At 53.7% G+C, this 21,416-nt stretch overlaps 1 protein-coding gene across 1 annotated transcript; it reads left to right on the top strand.

Moving 5' to 3' along the window:
- The first annotated feature begins 1,681 nt into the window (after positions 1 to 1,681).
- On the top strand, positions 1,682 to 20,225 carry TUBA8 (tubulin alpha 8). Its single transcript, XM_027540859.1, has 5 exons — positions 1,682 to 1,844; positions 11,900 to 12,122; positions 13,595 to 13,743; positions 15,196 to 15,876; positions 19,914 to 20,225. Exons 1-5 carry the CDS (start codon positions 1,842 to 1,844, stop codon positions 20,205 to 20,207), a joined length of 1,350 nt encoding a protein of 449 aa, XP_027396660.1. The 5' UTR covers positions 1,682 to 1,841; the 3' UTR covers positions 20,208 to 20,225.
- Positions 20,226 to 21,416: the final 1,191 nt, after the last annotated feature.

Below are 21,416 nucleotides of genomic sequence, written 5' to 3'. Positions count from 1 at the left end.
GGTGGTCCAGTGGCTAAAACACTATGCTACCAATGCAAGAGGGCCCAGGTTTGATCCCTAGTCAAGGAACTAGATCCCACATGCTGCAATGAAGATCCAAATAATATTAAAAAGAAAAAAAGATTCCAAAGTGAAGCATGGTAAATGTCATGGAAGTGATAAAGTGATCACTGTATGCTATGGGAGTTTCAAAGAGAAATAAATACATAGTTAATGATAGTCATCATCCTTTATTGAGCATTTACCATGTGCTTGGCAGTTAGTTTAATTATGTTTCTCAATTTTTAGGATCTTTATAGACAATTCAATTCATAATTTATTAAGCACTGTATGTATCAGTGTGTAAAGCATTGTGTCTGAGATGCTCTAAAGTACAAAGATGATTAAGATATGTGCCCCAGAGGACTTCCTGGTGGTCCAGTGGCTAACACTCCGAGCTCCCAATGCTCAGGGCCCAAGCTCGATCCCCAGTCAGGGAACTGGGTCCACATGTCACAACTAAGACCCAGTTCAGCCAAATAAATAAATATTCAATAAGACGCGTGTCCCGTCCTCTGTCCTCTAGAAACTCACAGTACAGATCAGACAACACAGGAATGGACGCTCAGCAGAACAAATTGCTACAAAATCATGTTCTCATTCTCCACCAGCCGGAGATAGACAGCCAGGAAGGGAAGGTGGATCTGTGTGCTGGGACACTTGGCGAGTCATCGAATCCTGCCAGAGCAGCTGTGTGTGGTGGCACCTTGCAGAAAAGCTGTGTATTTGCCTGGAGTCTCTCAGGGTTTGGTGGGCGGGGCCTGAAGAGAGCGGGAGAAGAGACTGGAGTGCCTTACTGTCTCAGCTCAGTTTGGACTGGTGGGGAAGTTTGCAATGCTTACAGCTAAACTGGGGAGGGGAGGAGGGGAAGTGAGGGAACTGTAATCAATCCCATGGCCAAATCTTAAGTGTGAAGAGAGGGCCAGACCCATTGTCCCCACCCCACCACCCCCAACCCAGGGGAGTGGGGCAAGGCCCTTGGCCCTTCCACATCACTTGCTGCCCCCAAGAGAAGGTCTTAGCAAAGAGGCAGAAAAAAGAGGCTGCTGAAATCCTGAGGTTGTTCTGCACATTCTGGACTTTAAAGTAGGAAGAGCGAGAGATGATAAACGGATGGAGAAAGAGACTTGAAAATAATGGTGGAGGGGTGATGTCCAGGGACAGAGGAGTAGAAGCGGGAACAGAGACGCACTGAGAGTTACCTCCTGCGGCGGTGGGTCGGAGAGAGTCTCACCGTTATCTCAGTGAATTCCCCAACAGCCAGGCCAGCCTAGGGGCAGGTGCAAGGGCTTCAGAGCCGAGGTGATGAGCAGCTCCAGAGCTGAGCTTGGAGCCCGTCCCTCCCACCGAGAGCCCTGCTCCCAACCTGCCGCCCCCTCCTGGGTTGGGGGTGTCTGCGCGCACCCAACCCCAACCAGCTGCCTTTCCTGCCGCAGGAAGAGGATTAAAGTTTGGGAGCGTGAACACTTAACTCAAACAGCACTTTGCATTTCCTTCCTGGGCAGCTGGGGTCACAAAGTATGATCGAGCCGAGCGCAGTGCAGGAACCGGCCCCCCACCCCACCCCTGCGCGCTGCTCCGCGGGCGGAGTCGGAGCCGCCGGCGGGCCGGTGGGGCGGAGCGATTGTGACCTGTCCGGTCCCTCCCTCCCAGCTCTGTGATGCTGCGGGGCAGCTGCTGGCCCAGTATGCCTGTCCCCGGCACCCTCCCTCCCGGTGTCACAACAGCGGAGGCGGCTGTATCTGGAGCAGTTGGGGTGGGCAGGCCCAGGCGGGAGCGAACGGGCTACTGGAGCGGCCACGATGGTGAGCCTGCGGGGCCGGGGCGCGGGGGACGCTGGGCCGCGGATGGGGAGGGAAGAGAGTGGGGGCGCCCACCCCAGAGCCGCTCTCCTCCGCGGCTGACAGCTAGCGCTTTGGGTCCGCGGAGCTCGAAGTCTTCTAGGGGTGTCAGTTCAAGGTCGAGGGGTTCATACCCTCGCGCGGGGTGGGGGGGGGACACCCACCTGGTGCCAGTGGCCTTTTCCTAGAGAGAAAGTAGAGTCTGGGGCGAGTTGCGCCTAAAGAGAGATTTGTGCACGCAGGTGAGGAGAAGGGGACCAGGGGAGGTTAGGTTCGGAGACATCACCGTGGGGCAACTCAGGGGCCCGGTGGGGGAGACGGGGCCGGCGGGGTGGGGTTGGGCAGGCAGTCCGGGATTCCCGACTTGGGGGTGGGGGCTGGGCCAGGCACTGGGTCAGGTCCCACCAACCAAGTGTGACAGAGCCCCACGCTGGGGGCTTCCTTCTTTCCCACCCCGGGGCCATCTGGCTTGGGTCTGGGACACTTCCACCTACAGCTCAGCTTCCCAGGCCCTGGCACTTGCTTCCAGCTCCCCAGTTTTTCAAGCGGGTCAAAGCCAGAGGACTTTGGCACACAGGGTTTCAGACCACTTCTTTCCTTTCCTACCCTGGCTGCGGTGCCCACACCATCTGTCTGTCTCCCTCTCCTCTGGGACTGGGATCTCACTTGCTGGAGCGGTCCCACCAGCCCGAGGCCCTCCCCTTGTCCCCTGAGTCCTGGGGTGGGTAAAATTTGCTGCCAGTCCACTTCACCCTGATGCCTCAAAACACAAAGAACCCAGAAATCTCGTGGACTGGAGGCCCGGCTGTCTGGGGCTCAGGGAGGGTGGCAAGATTGACTGGGGGAGGGGGCGGCGTCAGCTTGACTGGCAGGCCAAGGTCAGGCTGTCCTGGCACTCCTCCTCCAGTGTCAGTGGCCAGCAGGACAGGTGAGAACCTCCCTCCTCCTCATTCTGGAAAGTGCCCAGGGCCCCTGGCTCTGGCCCCAGCTCTGCCCATCCGAGCTCCAGGCCTGCTCCCCAGAGCAGGCTCCCAGGGAATACTGGGACAGTGGCCAGAGGAGTCCACCCCTGCCTGAGGACAGGGGTCATAGAGGGAGCCCAGAGCCAGGGGTTTCTGGAGTTTGGGGCTCCTGGCTTTGCAGCTAGCTATGTGACTTCAAGTCACTTAATCTCTCTGAAGTAGTTTTTCTCATCTCCAAAATGAAGAGGGGTTATGGTTCAAATTTTCAAAGCTCCACCTAGCTTTACTATTTTAACCTTTTCATTGCAGAGAAATCCAAGCATATACAAAATGAGAGCATTATAATGAACCCCTGTATATGCCTCAACCAGTTTCAACAATTATCTACTTAATGATGAGTCTTACTTCATTCACTCCACCGCCACCCCCGCCTCCCCCGTTATTCTGAACCACATCCCAGGCAGCTCACTCAAGATCTGATATTTAATATTTATAATATCCAGCACATAGCTAGTGCTGTGTAATTTTCAGAGTGCTGCCTCTTACGTGTTCCAATTCTCACCTAAAAGCTGCAGTGAGGGGATCCCAGGACCCAAATCCAGCTCTCTAAACAGACATCAACGTGCACTCAATAGGCAGGTTTCTGAAAATATCTAGCAAATAAAAAAATGTAAAGTAAAAACCTTGTTTTAAATGTGCTACAGAATCTGAAAGATATTTAACTGAAAATCTATGGCTGAATGTTTTGGAAAGAGACTCTTTGTTTTGAAACACTGAATTTTATGTAACAGGTTCTATTTGGAGCATTTATATACATGGGCAGCACTGTCTTGATGGGAAGACATTTTTTGGTTGACTGTTTCACACTTACAGAACCTCTTTTTTTCCTTTTTTTGGAGTGTAATTGCTTGTCAATGTTGTGTTAGTTTCTGCTGTACAACAACATGAATCAGCTATATGCATACATGCATCTCCCCCTTCTTGAGCCTCCCCGCCCCCATCGTCTTCCATCCCACCCTCTAGGTCATCGCCGAGCTGAGCTCCCTGTGCTGCACACAGCTTCCCGCTAGCTGTCTGTTTTGCGTATGGCGGTGTACGTATGTCAGTACTCCACTCTCAGTTTGTCCCATCCTCCCTCCACCCCCATGCCCACGTGTCTGTCCTCTATGTCTGCATCTCTATCCTTGCCCTGCAAATAGGTTCATCTGTACCATTTTTCTAGATTCCATATGTATGCATTAATATATGATATTTGTTTTTCTGACTGACTTCACTCTATGACAGACTCTAGGTTCATCCACATCACTACAAATGACCCAGTTTCAGGATCTCTTTTTAAAAACCCCTTGACTTGTTCCTAAAACCCTAGGATGACTTTGGGGCACACCCGGCCCCAAAGTCCCACCCGTGCAGAAGGACTTTCCTTCCACAGTGTCTGGACTCCCCTCTGGACGGCTGGGAAGGCTGCCCATGTTGAGGATGGGCTCGGCATTTCTTAGGTTCTAAGTGAGGATTTTATAACTAACCCTGTAACTGAGCATCCCAGTCTGCTCCCAGGGTCCGTCTGGCAAGCAGTTCTCCTGGGAGCCAAGGCTGTGACACCTGTCTCGGTGTCAGTGACTCCAGGCCTCAGAGAAAGTGTCTGTGGCTCACAGGGGATGAGGGCACAGCCTGCTCACTGCTCTCCTCCTGGGTTACCAGCATGCCTGTGCATTCTGGGGGGGAACTGACATCAGATGGCAACAAAGAGCCTGTCTTCCTGCAGAGCTGAGAGGCTAGAGGGCAGAGTGTTCGGGGTGAGATGGACACTGCTTCTGCGTCCGCAGGCCTCTGCGGGCTCCCCTGTGGAGGTGTTGTGGCTGAGCGCTGCAGAGTCCAGGCGTGTCTTCCAGCTCGGCACCTGCGGGGGCTGCGGCCACTGCACTGTTCTCCCTTCCCATCACTAAGTACGGGTCCCCTGAGGTCCCTAGGCACGTCGGCAGTGTGTCCATAGGAAGCATCCAGGCTTCGGTTGGGCCCACGCAGAGCCCAGGGGTGACGCTCTGTCCTCTCTGAGGGGTGTCTTGGTGACCTTGAAAGGAAGAGGGGAAGTTAAAATAGGTTTTGAGAAGGAAAGAGCTGGCACGTACAGGGCTAGTGATGGGGTGGGTGGGAGGATGTGGCGCTCTGGGATGGGGTGGACACTGCTTTTGCCTTTGGCCACCAGGGACCCACAGTGCTCTCCGTGGTCTTTGAGGCCAACGTCCCCCTTTGGCGTCTTCCTGTTAGAATTTCTCTGTGATGAGCTGCGTGTGGAAGAGACCGGGAGGACAGTGGGCACCACGTGTGGCTGATTAAAGCTTGCTTGCTCTCTCCTTTGCCTGACCTGAGTGTCGGCTGAAGCTCAAGGGCCTTTGGCCTCATAGTGTCTAAAGAGTCTGGGAGTCTGTGACCGGCCCGGCCGCTCCCCAGGCCGCCTGTGGTACCTTGTTGCTGCCCGGCTGCAACGCCGGCCATCTGAGTCCTCACCTGATGTTAACTGAGGTCGACTTTGTTCCTGCTGTCGCCAGCTTGCTATCTGTTCTCTGAGTCCAAATATGATCTAATTGAAGGATTTTGAGAAGAGATAACGCAGCCTCCCAGGAATCATGTTGTTCTTGCTTTAATCATCCCTCGGGAACCCTGGCTCTGCTTTTCACCCGTTGTCTCTGACCTGGATCCTGGCATGATTCATCATCCCAGCCTGACAGCTGGAAGTACGTGGGCCTAGGAGTAAGCTTCCTGAGGGCAACCGTGTGGGTTGACACACAGGTGGTCGGGGTATGTGGCCTGGTCCCGGGTTTTCACTGGCCCTCACTGCTGGCCTGTCAGTTCCCTTCCAAGATAATATGCCCGTTTTGCTGGCTTGTGGTACTTCAAAACCATTTTTAAAGCTCCAGAGCCTGCTTCTGCAGAGGACTGCAATTAACGTGTCTGAGTTCTCTGAGAACAAATGAAAAAGAAACAATTAATATTAAAATAGAAATCATATAAGGTTGACATTCTGGCCGTGGAGTTAGACCAGCACTGTCAAGTCTGGAGCACATTTTTCCTACTGTTCTGCAGAGCTGGGCACCCTCTCCATGGAGGATGGTCATGGGCACACGGCCTCCACCAGCCTAGACTTCGGACAGCCTAAGCAGTCCGTGGGAGCTGCCCTAAATTCTCCTGCTCCAAATCCAGCTGAAATGCCCCAGATCCTACCAGCCTGTCTGAATTTTCCACGCAGCCTGCAAATAGTCCTCCCCCCAGGAAACCAAGCCAGAAGCTGTTTTTTCTTCCTTTAGCGTCCACTGCCTTGCAGGCCCTGGCCACCCGCTCCTTGTTAAGCAGGGTTTTCATTCCAGTCACCCCTGAATTTATTGAGCACCTGCTGCATTCAAGCCCTGTACTCGATGCTGGGAATCTGGCAAGAAAACAGGGGCTCCTTGCTGTCCACCAGGAAAGTCGAACAGTGAACGGTTAGCTAGGAGCATGCGATACAGTGCTGAAGGGGAGGTGGCCCGTGCTGGTGTGGGGGCTTCCAGACCTCCAACAGGAGAGGGCGATGAGTGAGCATGCTGAAGGGTGAGCAGGAGTTGGCCCAGCCCCTCTCGATGCCCTCTTGTGCACTTGGCTGTAGATCTGCTGCAGGAGTGGATAGAGCAGGGCACTTCTGTCATCACCCAACACTAGGTCTGGGTAGGGGTGTCATACTTTGCTTGGGGAAGGGAGCTCCTGTGTTAAGACCCTCCATCTCCCTCACCTTCACCCCCTGGGTTGCTGGGCCGAGAGGGGACCCCATTCCTCTCACGGTCCCAAGAGCAGAGAGCTGGAGTCAGCTCTACGAGCCCAGAGTCAGGATAGAACTGGGGGAGGAACAGTGTGAGAAAGAAAGCTTGAGCTCTGCCGGCCAGAGAGGGAATCTGAACCAACCATGAGTTTGGAGCAAACACTTGATGTAAATACCGTCTGCTGGGTCAGCACACCCCTCTCCCTCTCAGTGCACACCAGCCCTGCCCCACCTCTCTCCACCCCCCTCTCCTTCAGTACACACTAGGCCTGCCCCCACGCCTCAACACACACCAGCCCCCATCCCCCCCAGCACACACCAGCACCCTCCTCAGCACACACCAGCCTCTCCCCAACCCCCCAACACCAGGCCCTGAGCACAGGCTAGGTTCTTCCAGGAAGGGTGGCCTATTTTCTGAGGCGCCCACACCAAGCCGTTCTCTTCTGTTCTCTCTGCAGTTGAGCTTTTTCTGGTCTGGAGTGTTGTTGTACAAGCTTTCCTGGGCTCCAGCTGTCAGGCTTGGGCTGCAATGAGCGTGGGGGCTGCCGTGGGCATGGTGGACCGCTGTGGGCATGGGGGGCCAATGTAGGCGTGGGGGGCTGACGAGGGCGTGGGGGGCTGATGATGGTGTGGGGGTGTGGCCCCTGGGCCCTGGGGGCTCAAGAGTGAGAACGAGGCAAGGGTCCAGGGTGGTGTCCAGGAGAGGACTCTGCAGAGGTCAGAAGGTCTGGATTTCAGCCCAGGCTCTTTCCTTACAGAGCTGCGAAATCCCCAGTCTGTCCTTTACCTGTCTGAGCCTCAGCCTCTTCATCTGTAAAACAAGGGGTGGGAATCGTATTAGATGACCTGTGAGGCTGGCCTGGCTCGAGCTTCTGAAGGCTCTGAGCTCACAAAACTCCCTGGTTACCTGTCTTGGGCATGAGAGCCGCCCCCAAGGCTGTCAGCACTGGACATGCTCCTGGCTTTTCTGTGTAGAACCTCCAGGCAGGAATGGGAGGTGGTGACAAGAAAGAGTCGCTGGAGAAGCGGGTGGGATCCTTGTCCCCTCAGGGCAGGTGCAAACGGGGCACAGATGTTAGCACTGGGGGCCTCGCCTAACTTCATTTCACTGGTGATTTCCTTGTGTAACTTTATTTTATTTATTTATTTATTTTGGCTGTGCTGTGTGGTTTGCGGGATCTTAGTTGCCCAACCGGTAATTGGACCCTTGTCCCCAGCAGTGACAGCACCTGAGTCCTAACCACTGGGCCGCCAAGGAAGTCTCCCGTGTGTAACTTTACAGCCCTTGTTTGCCCGACAAACTGGGCTCTTGGTAATTGCCAGCTGAATGAATGGCGAAGTGGAAAGGGACAGGACAGGCCTGGCCCTTGTCGATGGGTTGCTATGTCAACGCACCCTTGTCGATCGGGCCTCACCTGGACCTCGCTGTCTCCTGTCTTTAATGTTGGGTTGTCAGCATGAGAGCTGTCAACCCTTCAGAGAAGCATGGCAGCGTGTCGCCTGCATACCCGTCGTCCAGATTTAATCATTGCTATTTTTCTGCCATGTTTATCTGCTGTGCTTGTTGAAGTCAAGTCAAATGTAGATGTCATGACATTTTACCCTAAATGCTTCAGAAGTGACTCTAAAAATAAGAGCTTTTCGATACTTAACTACACTTTCATTATCATGCTTAACAAAATCAATCCGTTTCTCTATTTATCCCCTCAAATATTTTGATTTGTTCAAACCAGAATTGAGTTAACATTCACACACGCTGTGTGTATGTTATGTTTCTTAAGTTCCCCTTGATGTGGGTCTATTCCTCCCTCACCTTTGATTTTCATGAGTTGAGAAGATCGGGTCAGTTGCCCTGCGGAACTTACCAGCTTGTGGATTCATGCTCGTAGTGTCTCTTATCCCTGGATCCCTGTGTTTTCTATAAAGTGGGAGCTACTTATAAAGGGCTTAATACATTAAGGCTGAGTATTTAAGTTTTAACAAATTTTATTTTTTTATTGGAGTGTAATTGCTTTACCGTGTTGTGTTAGTTTCTGCTGTACAGCAAAGTGAATCAGCTACATGTGCACATATGTCCCCTCCTTCCTGAGCCTCCCTCCCAGCCCGTCCCCCGTTCCAGCCTCTAGATCATCACAGGGCCCTTAGCTGAGCGCCCTGGGTTGTACGACAGCTTTCCGTTGCTGCCTGTTTTACACGCGGCAGGGTGTATGTGTCAACGCTGCTCTCTCAATTTGTCCCATCCTCCCATCCCCCTTTGTGTCTACACGTCCATTCTCTACATCTGGGTCTCTATTCCTGCCCTGCAAACAGGTTCCTCTGTACCATTTTTCTATGTTCCATATGTATGTGTTAATATACAGTATTGTTAAGGCTGACAAGAAGCTTTCCTGGGAGGTGTGCGTGTCCTACTGCATTATCGGTTTTCTTGCTGCCGTGGGGTTACGATCCATCCCAGGGTCAGAGGTTACAATCCATCCCAGGGTCAGAGGCCGGTAACCATTGAAGTTAACTTCCCCTTGTGACCTGTAAGTAACAGTGATTCTTTGGCACTCTGTGAACATCTAGTTCCCCTTCAGTCCTTGTCCAAATCAACTATATAATTAGAAACTATTGTATGCAATATTTCTTAGTGTATTATTCCTTCCACCCTGACTAGCTCACTGTCTTCTGTTAAAAGAAATGCTCTCCCTCATCAACAGGGCTGTTTGGATAGGTAGATGCGTTTCTCTCCTGTGGGCTTTTTTTCTTAACAACATGAAGGGCTTGTGGATTTTTGCGTGTCCATCCTGTTTCCGTTGACTACTGCTGTTCCTCTTTCTGACCCTCGGGTTGTTTCACCTTTGGCCTAGGGAGCCTCTTGTGGTTTCTGAGCCCTTTCTGGGTCTGTGCTCTTGGGCTCCCCATGGTGTTACAGAAGGTCCTCACAGGGGATCGTCTTGTGTGTTCCTTGCCCCAGACCTGGACCTCCCCATCCCAGGGAGTCCTGCTTTCTGCTGGTGGAGACTGGCGCTGAGAGGACGCCCTGGAGGCATCTATGGGCCCATCAGTTATTTCTGAGTCTATCTCATGCCTCCAGTTACTCTTGTGAATTAGTTTGACAAGGAAACCAGCTCCCTCCTCCTGAATGTCGTGTGCCCATGTGTGAGGCTGATTTCTGCTATAGAGAGTGGCGTATTGACTCGCATGAGGTTAAAGCGATGTGTGAACATCTGCGTCCCCACGTTGGTGGTCTTCAGGACTTCAGATCCTTCTGTCTTCTCCTCTCACCTTTGATCTTCCTGAAATACCCCCGCGTCCTTCCAGAAAGTCCCAGAGCACCCAGGAAGGGGAGGGGGGCGCCTGGAGATGGTTGGGGGTGGAGCCACAGGACAGCATGTGGGACCAGCTCCTTTCAGGCCTCTCCAGGTCCCCTCGCTCACATGCCCCACCCCCGAGGAGGCCATGGCTTCCTGTGAAAGTGTGGTCCAGTTGGTAGCTGCTGGATTCGGGGGTTCTTGGGGAAGGATCCTGCTTCCTCAGGCCTGAATCGAGCCCTAGGACGAAGCCCTTTCCTTGTAGGAGGAGGGGCAGCCTGAGGTCTCCGGCTTCCCATGGGTGCATCTTCCAGGGGAGAGTAAGGCTACAGGGATGAAAATGCATGATGATGATGCTGAAGACAAGGCTGACCATAGCAGAAGTGATCATGGTGACTTGTGCTTTTCACACGCAGGGAGGTTATGTACCTCAGCCCAGCCCACACAGCACAGCTCGTAACTTGAGAGGCAAGATTCGTGAGCAAAGCCCTTTCCTGTCCAACAGGCTCACGGAAACATGGCCGGTTGTATTCCTGGCCAGGCCTCTGTGACACCCGGAGGCCAAACAGCACAGAGACCGGCGTGCACATTGCACAGCAGCGTTAGGGCACTGGGTCCTGATGCCTCTGACCACCCCACACCCACACCGGGAGAGCCCCAGGGTCCCAGGAGTCCCACACCCCTTGCCCAGCCCTGGTCTCTGGAGGCTGTACACCACGCTTGGTTTCCCTGGAGCTGGAAAATGCCAGCTCGGGTCATGGATAAGAATAGAAGGCCACACACCAGGCACATGGTTCCCGGCCCAGCTCTGTCCCAGGCACAGAGGCTCCTTGTGAGGCCAGAGCTTCCCTGGAGGGGCATGGGGGGTGATGGGCACACCGTCCCAGCAGAACCATAACACACTCACACACACTCACGTCTGCACACACATACACACTGCCACTCTCGAACACACTCACAATCACACTCTTACAAACATACACCCACACATTTATCATTTCACACATTGAGACACACGCACCCCTCCCCATCCTAAGCTGTTAGTACCAGAACCAATCATGTAATTGTGGCTTCACACCACAACACGGAGAAGGACCCTCTGAAGGTCAGCTTTATTTGGCTCTTGGCCTGATGGGTGAGGGAATAGGTTATGGTGGCCACAGACGAGACTTAGCTTGCCTGTCCCCTCCCAGCCCTTCTCTGCTGATGTGCTGATCCTGTTTTTTAAAAAATAAATGTTTATTTTAAATATTTATTTATTTATTTGGCTGTACCAGCTGTGAGTTGCAACATGTGGGATCTAATTCCCTGACAAGGGATTGAATCCAGGCCCTCTGCGTTGGGAGGGCAGAGTCTTAACTGCTGGGACCCACAGGGAAGCTCCTGTACTGACCCTTTCTTATTCCTACATTTGTATATGAAACAGTAATGACACCCATGATACAGACTCCAAGACACAGTCTTCCCGTGAGTGTTTCTCTGCTCAGTGATGGGGAGATGTGAAGTGTGTGCGTGTGTGTGTGCGTGTGCGTGTGTGCGTGTGTGTGTGAGAGACAGCGTCTGGGAGACTCTGGCTGAGGGAGGAACATGATCAGTGCACCAGGCACAGCGGTGGATTCGAGGATGGATTCTGCTGTTCTCACTGGTTCTTCTTGGACCGGCTTCACCGGTGCAGGAGTCCACCTGTGGTTGGGAATTTCATCTGTTTCATCTGTGCGGCTGGCCCTCTCTTTCCTTTTCTTGACACAAAGGATTAACCGTGGAAAGCCACCCTCACAGCAAACCATGGAGCTGGGGTTCTTCCTTGGAACCGAGTCTTGATCCACATGCCATGGGGCCCAGAGCCCACCTGCTGGGCAGGTGCAGGGTGTCCTGCCTGCCAAGTGCTAGGGAGGGACACGCCCTCAGAGGCTGGGCCTGGGGGCCTGGGCAGAGGCCGGCTGGGGCTCTGACTGGCCTGCTCTCTGCCTGCAGCGGGAATGCATATCCGTCCACGTGGGCCAGGCTGGGGTCCAGATCGGCAATGCCTGCTGGGAGCTCTTCTGCCTGGAGCATGGCATCCAGGCCGATGGCACCTTTGGTGCGCAGGCCAGCAAGATCCATGACGATGACTCCTTCACCACGTTCTTCAGCGAGACCGGCAATGGGAAGCACGTGCCCCGGGCCGTCATGGTCGACCTGGAGCCCACAGTGGTGGGTGAGTGTGGGCCAGGGTCCTGCCCAGGAGCAGCACCAGGCTGCAGAGGCTGTGGTCCACCATGGTGCTGTGGTCCACCGTGGTGTCTGGGGAGGCTTGGGAGGCTGACCTCCCCATGGAAGGGTGACCCTCCAGACCCCCACCCTCACCCTATGTGACTCTTGGTTCCTGGAGCCCTCCCCAGTCTCGGGGTCTCAAGTGGGGATCAGAGGTCTCTGCTCCTCCATTAAAGCTCCAGCCTGGTGCTCTCCCCCCAAAACTGCTTAGGCAGACCAAAATTGCCAAGATTGTTCACTAAATACTAAGAATCAAAAATACCAGTAATTTCAGAAATTATAAGAAGCCCTCACATAGTCAGTTTCCCAAAGTGTATGTTTCCAATTCTGCACTGATTGCAGTCCGTCCTGGTGGGCCTGGTGTAACTTTGCAGCCTCTCACACACGAGACCAAATAGCAGCAGGCACTTTCTCTTACAGCCCGAGGTTGATGGAGGTTAGAGTGAACCTCGTCTGGATCTTAGGGAAACAGGAGTACTGACTTGTGTCAAGGCAGGATTCTTGTTCTCCCTGCCGCCAAGCCCACAGCGCCCCTGGTTCAGTCCACACTGTTCATCAGCATTTCCTCAGCTTCAAAGCCTGCTCACCAGCAAAGACGGATGAGTCCCCAGGGGTGTCTGGGCACTGCCTTTAGGGCCTGAGCACTGTTTCTGGGGCCACAGACACCAGGCCCTCCACCTTTTGGACACTTGTACCAATATAGAAAGGACAGATGACCTTCCTGGGCCGCTGCACAGATGCGTGCTCTCCCTGGAGGAGCAGAGGGGTGCTGTAGAGGAGAGGGGGTGGCGGTGGGGCCTAAGGCACCCTGGTCCGCTGGGTGTCCACTTTGGTGGGCCTAAGAGGTGAGCAGAGCCCCCATGCCACTGGAACCACTCTCGGGCTCTGGCTCTTCTGGAACCTGGAACACAGCTTTGCTTCCAAGTTGTTCTGAAATATCTCTAATGCCTGATGTGTATTGTTGCCTCTGGAGATGGAAGTTAGGGCTGGGACAATCCCAGGGAAGCCTGGGAGCAGGTCATTCTGAATCTTTCCCTGTGTCCCTGAAGCATCTGGAGGCAAGTGAAGGTGGTTATATTCTGGGGTAAATTTTGCAGCATGAAGGAAAAACTGGAGGGAAGCCTTGGGGGTCCGGGCAGTCAGACTTGGTATCTGCCCAGCTTTGTAAACAAACCCAAGGCTCCCTAAGGTCCTGCCAGCAGAGCAGCTGGTTTCTCACTGCTGCTTGAGTCCCAGGCTACTGCTCTATTGGAGCCTGTGTTACCCTGGAATTCCCTTAGCCTCGCAAATGTATTCTGGGGTTATCTATTCCACCTCAGTGGAATTTAGTAGATAGGGGTATCGTGTGTTCTCGTGGGAGGGGGGTGTCTCCTCTGGGAACCAGGGGTAAGACTGATGGTCGCCCTCTCTCCGTAGATGAGGTTCGGGCCGGAACGTACCGCCACCTCTTCCATCCGGAGCAGCTGATCACGGGAAAAGAGGACGCAGCTAACAACTATGCCCGGGGCCACTACACGGTGGGCAAGGAGAGCATCGACCTGGTGCTGGACCGCATCCGCAAGCTGGTACGTGTGTGCAGGGCGGGGAGCTGGAGAGCCCGCCAAGGTCGACAGGCCGGCGGGAGGACGTGGCCCCCGGCTGCAGGATAAACACCTGAGACTTGGGAATTTCTGCTTGTGTTCCGTAAGAGGCATGTGCTGGGTTGGCGCCCCTTCCTCCTCCTGGGCCATGTGGGCTGCCCTCCAGGCTGGTGCCTGGTAGCACGTATGGATGCTCTGCGGTGGTGGTGGGGAGAAATCCCAGGGGTGAGGAAGGTGGAACTCTTTGCTGGATGGCAGCAACAGGTTTCAAAGCATTTTTTTGTTTTATTTTGAGCAGGTTGAAAAGGTGAATTTATTTCACTTAACAAGGCATTTAACTTGGAGGAGAAGAGGAAGACTGTTGATCTATTTCAGCACTTTACAGATGCTATTACAAATGTCACATACGTTCCTTTGTTTAATCCCCTAAACAACCATACAAAGGCGATCTCGTGCCTGGACTTTACAGTTGGGGAAATAGAGAGCCTGAGTGATTCAGTGACTTGGTCTGGGTCCCCCAGCTAGAAAGTGGCTGAGTCAAGATCTGAGCTGGGTTGGTTTGACTGGGAAGCTCAGGGAGTCACTTGTCTACTTGAGCCTCGTTCCTAATCTGTACAGTGGAGAGGCAAGCTTGATCAGGGGCTCTTGACTTGGGAGCTAAGGGTGCCGCGTTTTCGCGTGTTCACCTTTCCTGTTTAGAGCAGAGTTCATGGGGGTCATCAGTCGCAAAGTCATTTGCGATCCCCAAAGTTCAGAACATCCAACTGAACACAGTCATAGATCACGTCCAGCGGGGAAGTTCCATGACGTGCGAACTCTCTTAGATCTAGTGAGAGCTCACTGTCCTTGCTGATCACAGTAGGACTTCTCACTGAACGATTACAGTAACCTTATTTATGAGAGGAATGTGTTTATTGTCCGCACTTTAAGAAGAAACATGAGTCTGGAGGGTTCAGTAACTTGCTCGAATATTTACAGCTGGGAAATGGCAAAGGTGATGTTAAATCTCAGGGTCTCTGACCCATTTATCCCTCTGAAATTGGTACCCTGAGCCACCTTGCATGGTTGGGCTGGGCTGTATAAGCCTGCAGTTTCCACAGAATCAAAGGACAGGGTCAGGGAAAGGGGCAAGGAGCTGGGGTCCACACGGGGCAAAGTCCTTAACCACCATGGTTTCGGAACCTCATTCCTGGTGCAAACAGGCCACTGGGCTGGAAGCTTCGTGGACCTGGAGGCGAGAGCGTGTTTGCTGCCCCGTATTTCAGCCGTTCCTCCCAAGAGTGCTGCAGCTCCTGTGTGTTTTCTGACTTCCGCAAGGACGGTTTGATTTCACCCACTTGAAAATGTTGTGGGATGGAGCAGGCGGACAGCGAAGGCCGTCTGCCGGTGCCCACGCAAGGGTGTCCTCAGAGCTTTGTCCGTGTCCTCCTCTCCCAGACAGATGCCTGCTCGGGCCTGCAGGGCTTCCTCATCTTCCACAGCTTCGGGGGCGGCACCGGCTCGGGCTTCACGTCTCTGCTCATGGAGCGGCTTTCCCTGGACTACGGCAAGAAGTCCAAGCTGGAGTTTGCCATCTACCCGGCCCCCCAGGTCTCCACGGCCGTGGTGGAGCCTTACAACTCCATCCTGACCACGCACACGACCCTGGAGCACTCGGACTGCGCCTTCATGGTGGACAACGAAGCCATCTACGACATCTGCCGGCGCAACCTGGACATCGAGCGGCCCACGTACACCAACCTCAACCGGCTCATCAGCCAGATCGTGTCCTCCATCACGGCCTCCCTGCGCTTTGACGGCGCCCTCAACGTGGACCTGACCGAGTTCCAGACCAACCTGGTGCCCTATCCCCGCATCCACTTCCCACTGGTCACCTACGCGCCCATCATCTCAGCCGAGAAGGCCTACCACGAGCAGCTGTCCGTGGCCGAGATCACCAGCTCCTGCTTTGAGCCCAACAGCCAGATGGTGAAGTGCGACCCTCGCCACGGCAAGTACATGGCCTGCTGCATGCTCTACCGGGGGGACGTGGTGCCCAAGGACGTGAACGTCGCCATTGCCGCCATCAAGACCAAGAGGACTATCCAGTTTGTGGACTGGTGTCCCACGGGCTTCAAGGTGAGAGCAGGGGACACGATGGAGACAGACAGCTAGAGAAGCAGAGGGAAACCAAGGATCGGGAGGAACGGGTGGAGACTGGGGTCCTGGGCTGACACTGGTTCCAGGGAGCTTTGGGACAACACGGGGAGAGGGGCGTAGGCCAGTGTAATGCTAATTTCATTCATTCATTCATTCGTTCAGGCGCTTGTTTTAGGCCTGGAGAGCCTGGGAGGGGGGCGGTTACTGGAAGAGGGGAGGGGCAGTATTGCAAAGGGGGAGGGCCCACCGCTCCCACAGGATGGTCTGCAAGCATCTCAGAGGTCTGGCAGGAGAGAACTGAGGCCAGTGTGTGCAGGTGGGCTAACCGGGCCGAGCGGGTGGGGGTGGCCCTGATCTGACCCCAGATCAGAGAATGCAGTGACCGGATTATTCAAGTTGCCAGAGAAGAGGTGCAGTTCCCTCCTCTAACAAAGCATGTGTCCTTCTCCCCAGTTTGTTTTGAAAAATTGTTCACCTTGTATGTTTTCATCAATTTAGAGTAAGGATAAGAAATTTTATGGTTATTATATGGCTGTGATTCGCTTACATTATGAAGCCCTGACGTTTCCACAAAGCAGGAGTGAGCTGGGAGCCGGTTGTAGGTCTGCGTTCTGTGGGTCACTGGGGGGATAAAAGACCTCAGCTCTCAGGACCAAGGATGCTCTTGGGAGCTGTCTCTCTGAGTTGCCCTGGCTGGACAGGCAACTGCCTCCGCCCAGGGTCTCTCATCAGAGTTCACCATCAGAGCAACTGCCACTGTTCATGTTAGCTAGTCCCCTCTGGCAGGCCTTTAATAATTCAGGGGTTTACCGAACACCAGGGGAGGCTGTGCCAGTTGCTGGAGACAGAGATGAGCTCATCGTCTCAGTTTTCCCTGGTGGGACTTTCACAAACGAGGCACCATGTGCCAGGCTCTTGGCTGAGCCGCTGATGGGCGAGTGGCCTCCGCATGGCTCTGCTCCCACCCTCGGCCGGAACCCTCTCCTCTGCACTGCACCTGTCCTAATGTGGCAGTTCTGGTCACTCTTGTGAAAACATTCACGATCTTACCCCGAGTTGTTATTTTCTCTTTCAAACAGAAACAGCAAAACAAGCTGGTAGTAAAATAAATAGGCAAAAAAAGGGTGGTCGAGAAATTAACAAAAAGCGATGCCCCCATACTCTCATCCTTTTATTTATTTTTTAACATCTTTATTGAATTTGTCACAATACTGCTTCCGTTTTACATTTCTGGTTTTTTGACCACGAGCCATGTGTGATCTTAGCTCCCCAACCAAGAGTCGAACTGGCACCCCCTGCATTGGAAGGCGAAGTCGTAACCACTGGACCAGGAAAGTCCCCTCGGCCCTCCACTTCTAGCTGAAGTTCGGGGTTATGACCAGAAGGATAAGGCAGTGCTGGAACCTTTGGCTGCTTCTCAGAAAAGCACACGCCATGGGGGTGGACGGTGTTGGAGTTCACGCGGTGGCACACTCCCCAGGGTGTCTGTCCCCACTGACAGGGGTCCAGGGCTGCTGCTGTTGAAGAGGGAGCACAGCTGGCTGGTCCAGCGGGCACGCGATGTGGCACTGCCTTCCCCCCTCACTTTGATCCTCTGCCCCCGTCTCAGCGTCACTTCCACCCCCACCATGCCGCTTTCGTCTAAGAGGAACGGTAGACCGTTCTGGGTCACCCGCCTTGGCTCTGTAGCCTGGTGCCACTCCCACCTCTGCCTCTCAAGAGGACTTGTATTTTAAAGCTGTGAGTTTAAGAGATTGGCAGTGCAGATCCAGTGGCCTAGGCAGGAGAGGCATTTGGGGAGCAGCTCCCGGTTCTCAGTGTCCCGTGGGTGTCGTCACAGTGGTCACCTGAGGCCCCTCCCAGGTCCCCAGAGTTCTTGGTTTGGAGTGTGTGTGGGAGAAGGGAGATTTCCAGGATGGTAGCCCCCCTTCAGCTGGGCCAGACCAGCTTGGAGGGCCCAGGGCTGCTCTCCAGTTGTGGTGCTTGGGCTTCTCATTGCAGTGCCTTTGCCTTCTCCTGCTGCAGAGCATGGGGTCTGTAGCGCAGCCTCAGCAGTCGTGGTGCACCGGGTCGGTTGCCCCGAGGCATGTGGAGTCTTCCCGTGTCCTCTGCATTGGCAGGTGGATTCTTCACCCCAGGACCACCAGGGAGATCTTAGATTTCCATGCTTTTCCTTCAAGAAGCCTCACACCCCAGAGGCAGAGGGCCTGGTAGATGCAGACACCATCCCCAGAAGCTTTTGCACCTCCTTATTTATTGCTTGAGGATGTCTCTGTGATCTTTTAAACACCACCCTTCACCCTTGGTGGGGCTTCCCAAGGGGCTCAGTGATAAAGAATCCGCCTACCAATGCAGGAAACCCAGATTCGATATCTGGGTTAGGGAGATCCCCTGGAGGAGGAAATGGCTACCCACTCTAATATTCTTGCCTGGAGAATCCCATGGACAGAGGAGCCTGCCAGGCTACAGTCCGTGGTATCACAAAGAGTTGGACAGGACTGAGCATGCACTCACTCACGCAAAATTCACCCTTGGCAGAGAAATTGCCCTAAATCTATTCACAGCATAACTAAGAGAAAACCTGAAATTCCCCTGGAAGGAGTGAATTCACAATAACTTCCATCTCCGGGCACTGTGCACATCCCCTGCCTGACCCCATTCCGGACCCTCACTTGTCTGCTTATGTCTCCTAGTGGAAGGTCGTTGTTGAATCGCGCAAAGACGCCGGGATTCTTGGCCCCCGGAGGAGAAGAATTCAATCCGGGGCCAGAGACGAGGCTTGATCACTCAGAGCTTTTGTGTAATAAAGTTTTACTAAAGTATAAAGGAGATAGAGAAAGCTTCTGACATAGGCATCAGAAGGGGGCAGAAAGAGTACCCCCCTGCTAGTCTTCCGCTGGATGTTATATAGTCACTAGCAGTCTGTTAATGAAAGAAACGAATGTCTTAAAATTCAGAATGCCACCAGGCCCCTCACCCATAAGATGCATTTTGGGATAATCTTGGCACCAAATGGTTTATCCTGGGCCATAAAATGATTAACTTGAATCTTGAAGAAGGGCAGACCACCATACAAATAGTTTCATTTACATAGATTAGGGGAACAATATCTGAGTATAACATACTGGTTTGTCAAGTAGGTTCTGAGCCAAGAGGCAGAACCGACTTGAAGACAGAGTCTGGGGTAAATGTATAGCACATTAGCATAGCTTAAGACAAACATTTCCATAAGAAAAAGGCATTGGTTATCTCTAGGTTTCAGAATAGTTAACTTCAGGCGAAACCAGGTGTCATTATGGCAACACAGTATTTTAAGAGAAACCTCCTTTTAAATTTGTATAGAGAGGGAAAAAATATCGCTAGTTTGTTTCCTCCTGCCGCTTAAGAGATAAAAATGTCTGACTGCTGCTGCTGCTGCTGCTGCTGCTAAGTCGCTTCAGTCGTGTCCGACTCTATGCGACCCCATAGATGGCAGCCCACCAGGCTCCCCCGTCCCTGGGATTCTCCAGGCAAGAACACTGGAGTGGGTTGCCATTTCCTTCTCCAATCCATGAAAATGAAAAGTGAAAGTGAAGTCGCTCAGTCGTATCCGACTCTTCTCGACCCCATGGACTGCAGCCCACCAGGCTCCTCTGTCCATGGGATTTTCCAGGCAAGAGTACTGGAGTGGGGTGCCATTGCCTTCTCCGAAAATGTCTGACACTTGCAGGCTATTTCCTCTGTTTGGAGACCCCTGGCCTTCCTGCCTGTTACCTTCTCACTAGGAGCATTTCTGTCAGCTCGTCCCCCCCCTCGAATTTCCCCACCCAGTCCCCTTACTTCTGCTTTCTCTTCCACATGCACTTCTACCTGCCTGCCCCCCACCTTCATATGTGATGTGATGTGGGGGCAGAGAGGGGATGTGATCCTGTCTCATCACATCCAGGCCTGCTGCCCTGTACCCTCCCCACTACATGACCAGGGTGCCCCAGCTTGAGTTATCCGCTGACCACCGCGTTTCGGTCCTCTGTTCCCAGGTGGGCATCAACTACCAGCCCCCCACGGTGGTCCCCGGAGGAGACCTGGCCAAGGTGCAGCGGGCCGTGTGCATGCTGAGCAACACCACGGCCATCGCCGAGGCCTGGGCCCGCCTGGACCACAAGTTCGACCTCATGTACGCCAAGCGCGCCTTCGTGCACTGGTACGTCGGCGAGGGGATGGAAGAAGGCGAGTTTTCCGAGGCCCGGGAGGACCTGGCTGCCCTGGAGAAGGATTATGAGGAAGTGGGGACTGATTCATTTGAAGAAGAGAATGAAGGGGAGGAATTTTAAATACAGATGTTCCTCCTGCCTGTGTCTCTTTATTCCTGCTACCCCTCCAAGCACGTTAACCCAGCCTGGATCCTGACACCAGGGCCCGTGGGTGACGAGCCCACACAGACGCTGAGCTCTGCCAGACCCTCATGAGGGGATGGCGGCTTTGTGTCCCCAGAGGAGACCAGAGTCACTGTCTCTGGGTCAGGGTGGGAGGCCGAGGCAGGATTTAAGATTCTAGATGCTGCTGGCCCCACCGCAGACACAGCCTCCTGGCTGGGAAGCAGGCAGTTGAGACCTGGGCTTTGGGAGGGCTCTGGAAAAGGAGTGGCTCTGTGGTCAGGGCTTGAGGAGAAGCAGGAGTGCGTTTCTGCCCCTGTAACACACAGAACAGCAGCGGGGTCACCGCAGGCAGTTCGGTGCTATGACTGAACTGTGCAGTTTGGGTGGGGAGTCAGAAATGACCTCGTGGAGACCCAGGTGCAGCCCGTAGCCACACTGAGGTTCTGGGGTCAGAGGACACCGGTAGGATGTGTGAAGAGCAGGAGAGAGGCCAGGGCACCCAGAGGATCGAGGGGAGGATGTGACGCCAGGTCAGGGGCCATTTGGGCCACTCCTAGAGAGGAGGTGAGGAGGTCAGTTTCCTCTAACTAAGCAGCATTTGGAAGGCTTTATGCAGAATGTCTCCTGTGCACACATCCCTTATCTCTCACCCCCAGCAGTCTCAAGGGCTCCTCCTCTTGTTTTATGCATGAAGACACTGAGGTGCAGAGAGTGTATGTGCTGGAAGTGGGAGAGCGGAGCCAGAGGCTCGACCACTGTCTTCTCTGGGTGCTCCACCCCATCTCCACCCTTGGGATTCGTGTCCTGTTCCAATAGCCGCCTCATGAGATGAAGGGTGGGGAGAAGCAAAGTCCACTTATTACAAAAGAGAGAACAAGTTAATGCATCTTTCCCTAAAGTTGGCAGCTCCAGTAGGATTGGGGGGAAAATCATAAGCCGCCCTGATTAAACTCGTGATGAGACCCCCAGGGTCGGGCCCACAGCAGGTCCTGATGCATGAAACGTACAGCTCAGTGACTGCGCACTTTTCTTGCTTGTCTCTATTCTGTATCCCTTGGAAGCCCCAAGAAAAATAGAATGAAATGTCCCAAGGAAAGGAAGATCAGGCTCCCCACTCATCGAGGACTGTTTCAGAGAGACCACCGTGGCGGTGCTCCTCTGTGA

This window comes from Bos indicus x Bos taurus, chromosome 5 (genome assembly GCF_003369695.1).
Source record: "Bos indicus x Bos taurus breed Angus x Brahman F1 hybrid chromosome 5, Bos_hybrid_MaternalHap_v2.0, whole genome shotgun sequence".
NCBI lineage: Eukaryota > Metazoa > Chordata > Mammalia > Artiodactyla > Bovidae > Bos > Bos indicus x Bos taurus.
This window is presented reverse-complemented; position numbering and strand designations above follow the sequence as displayed.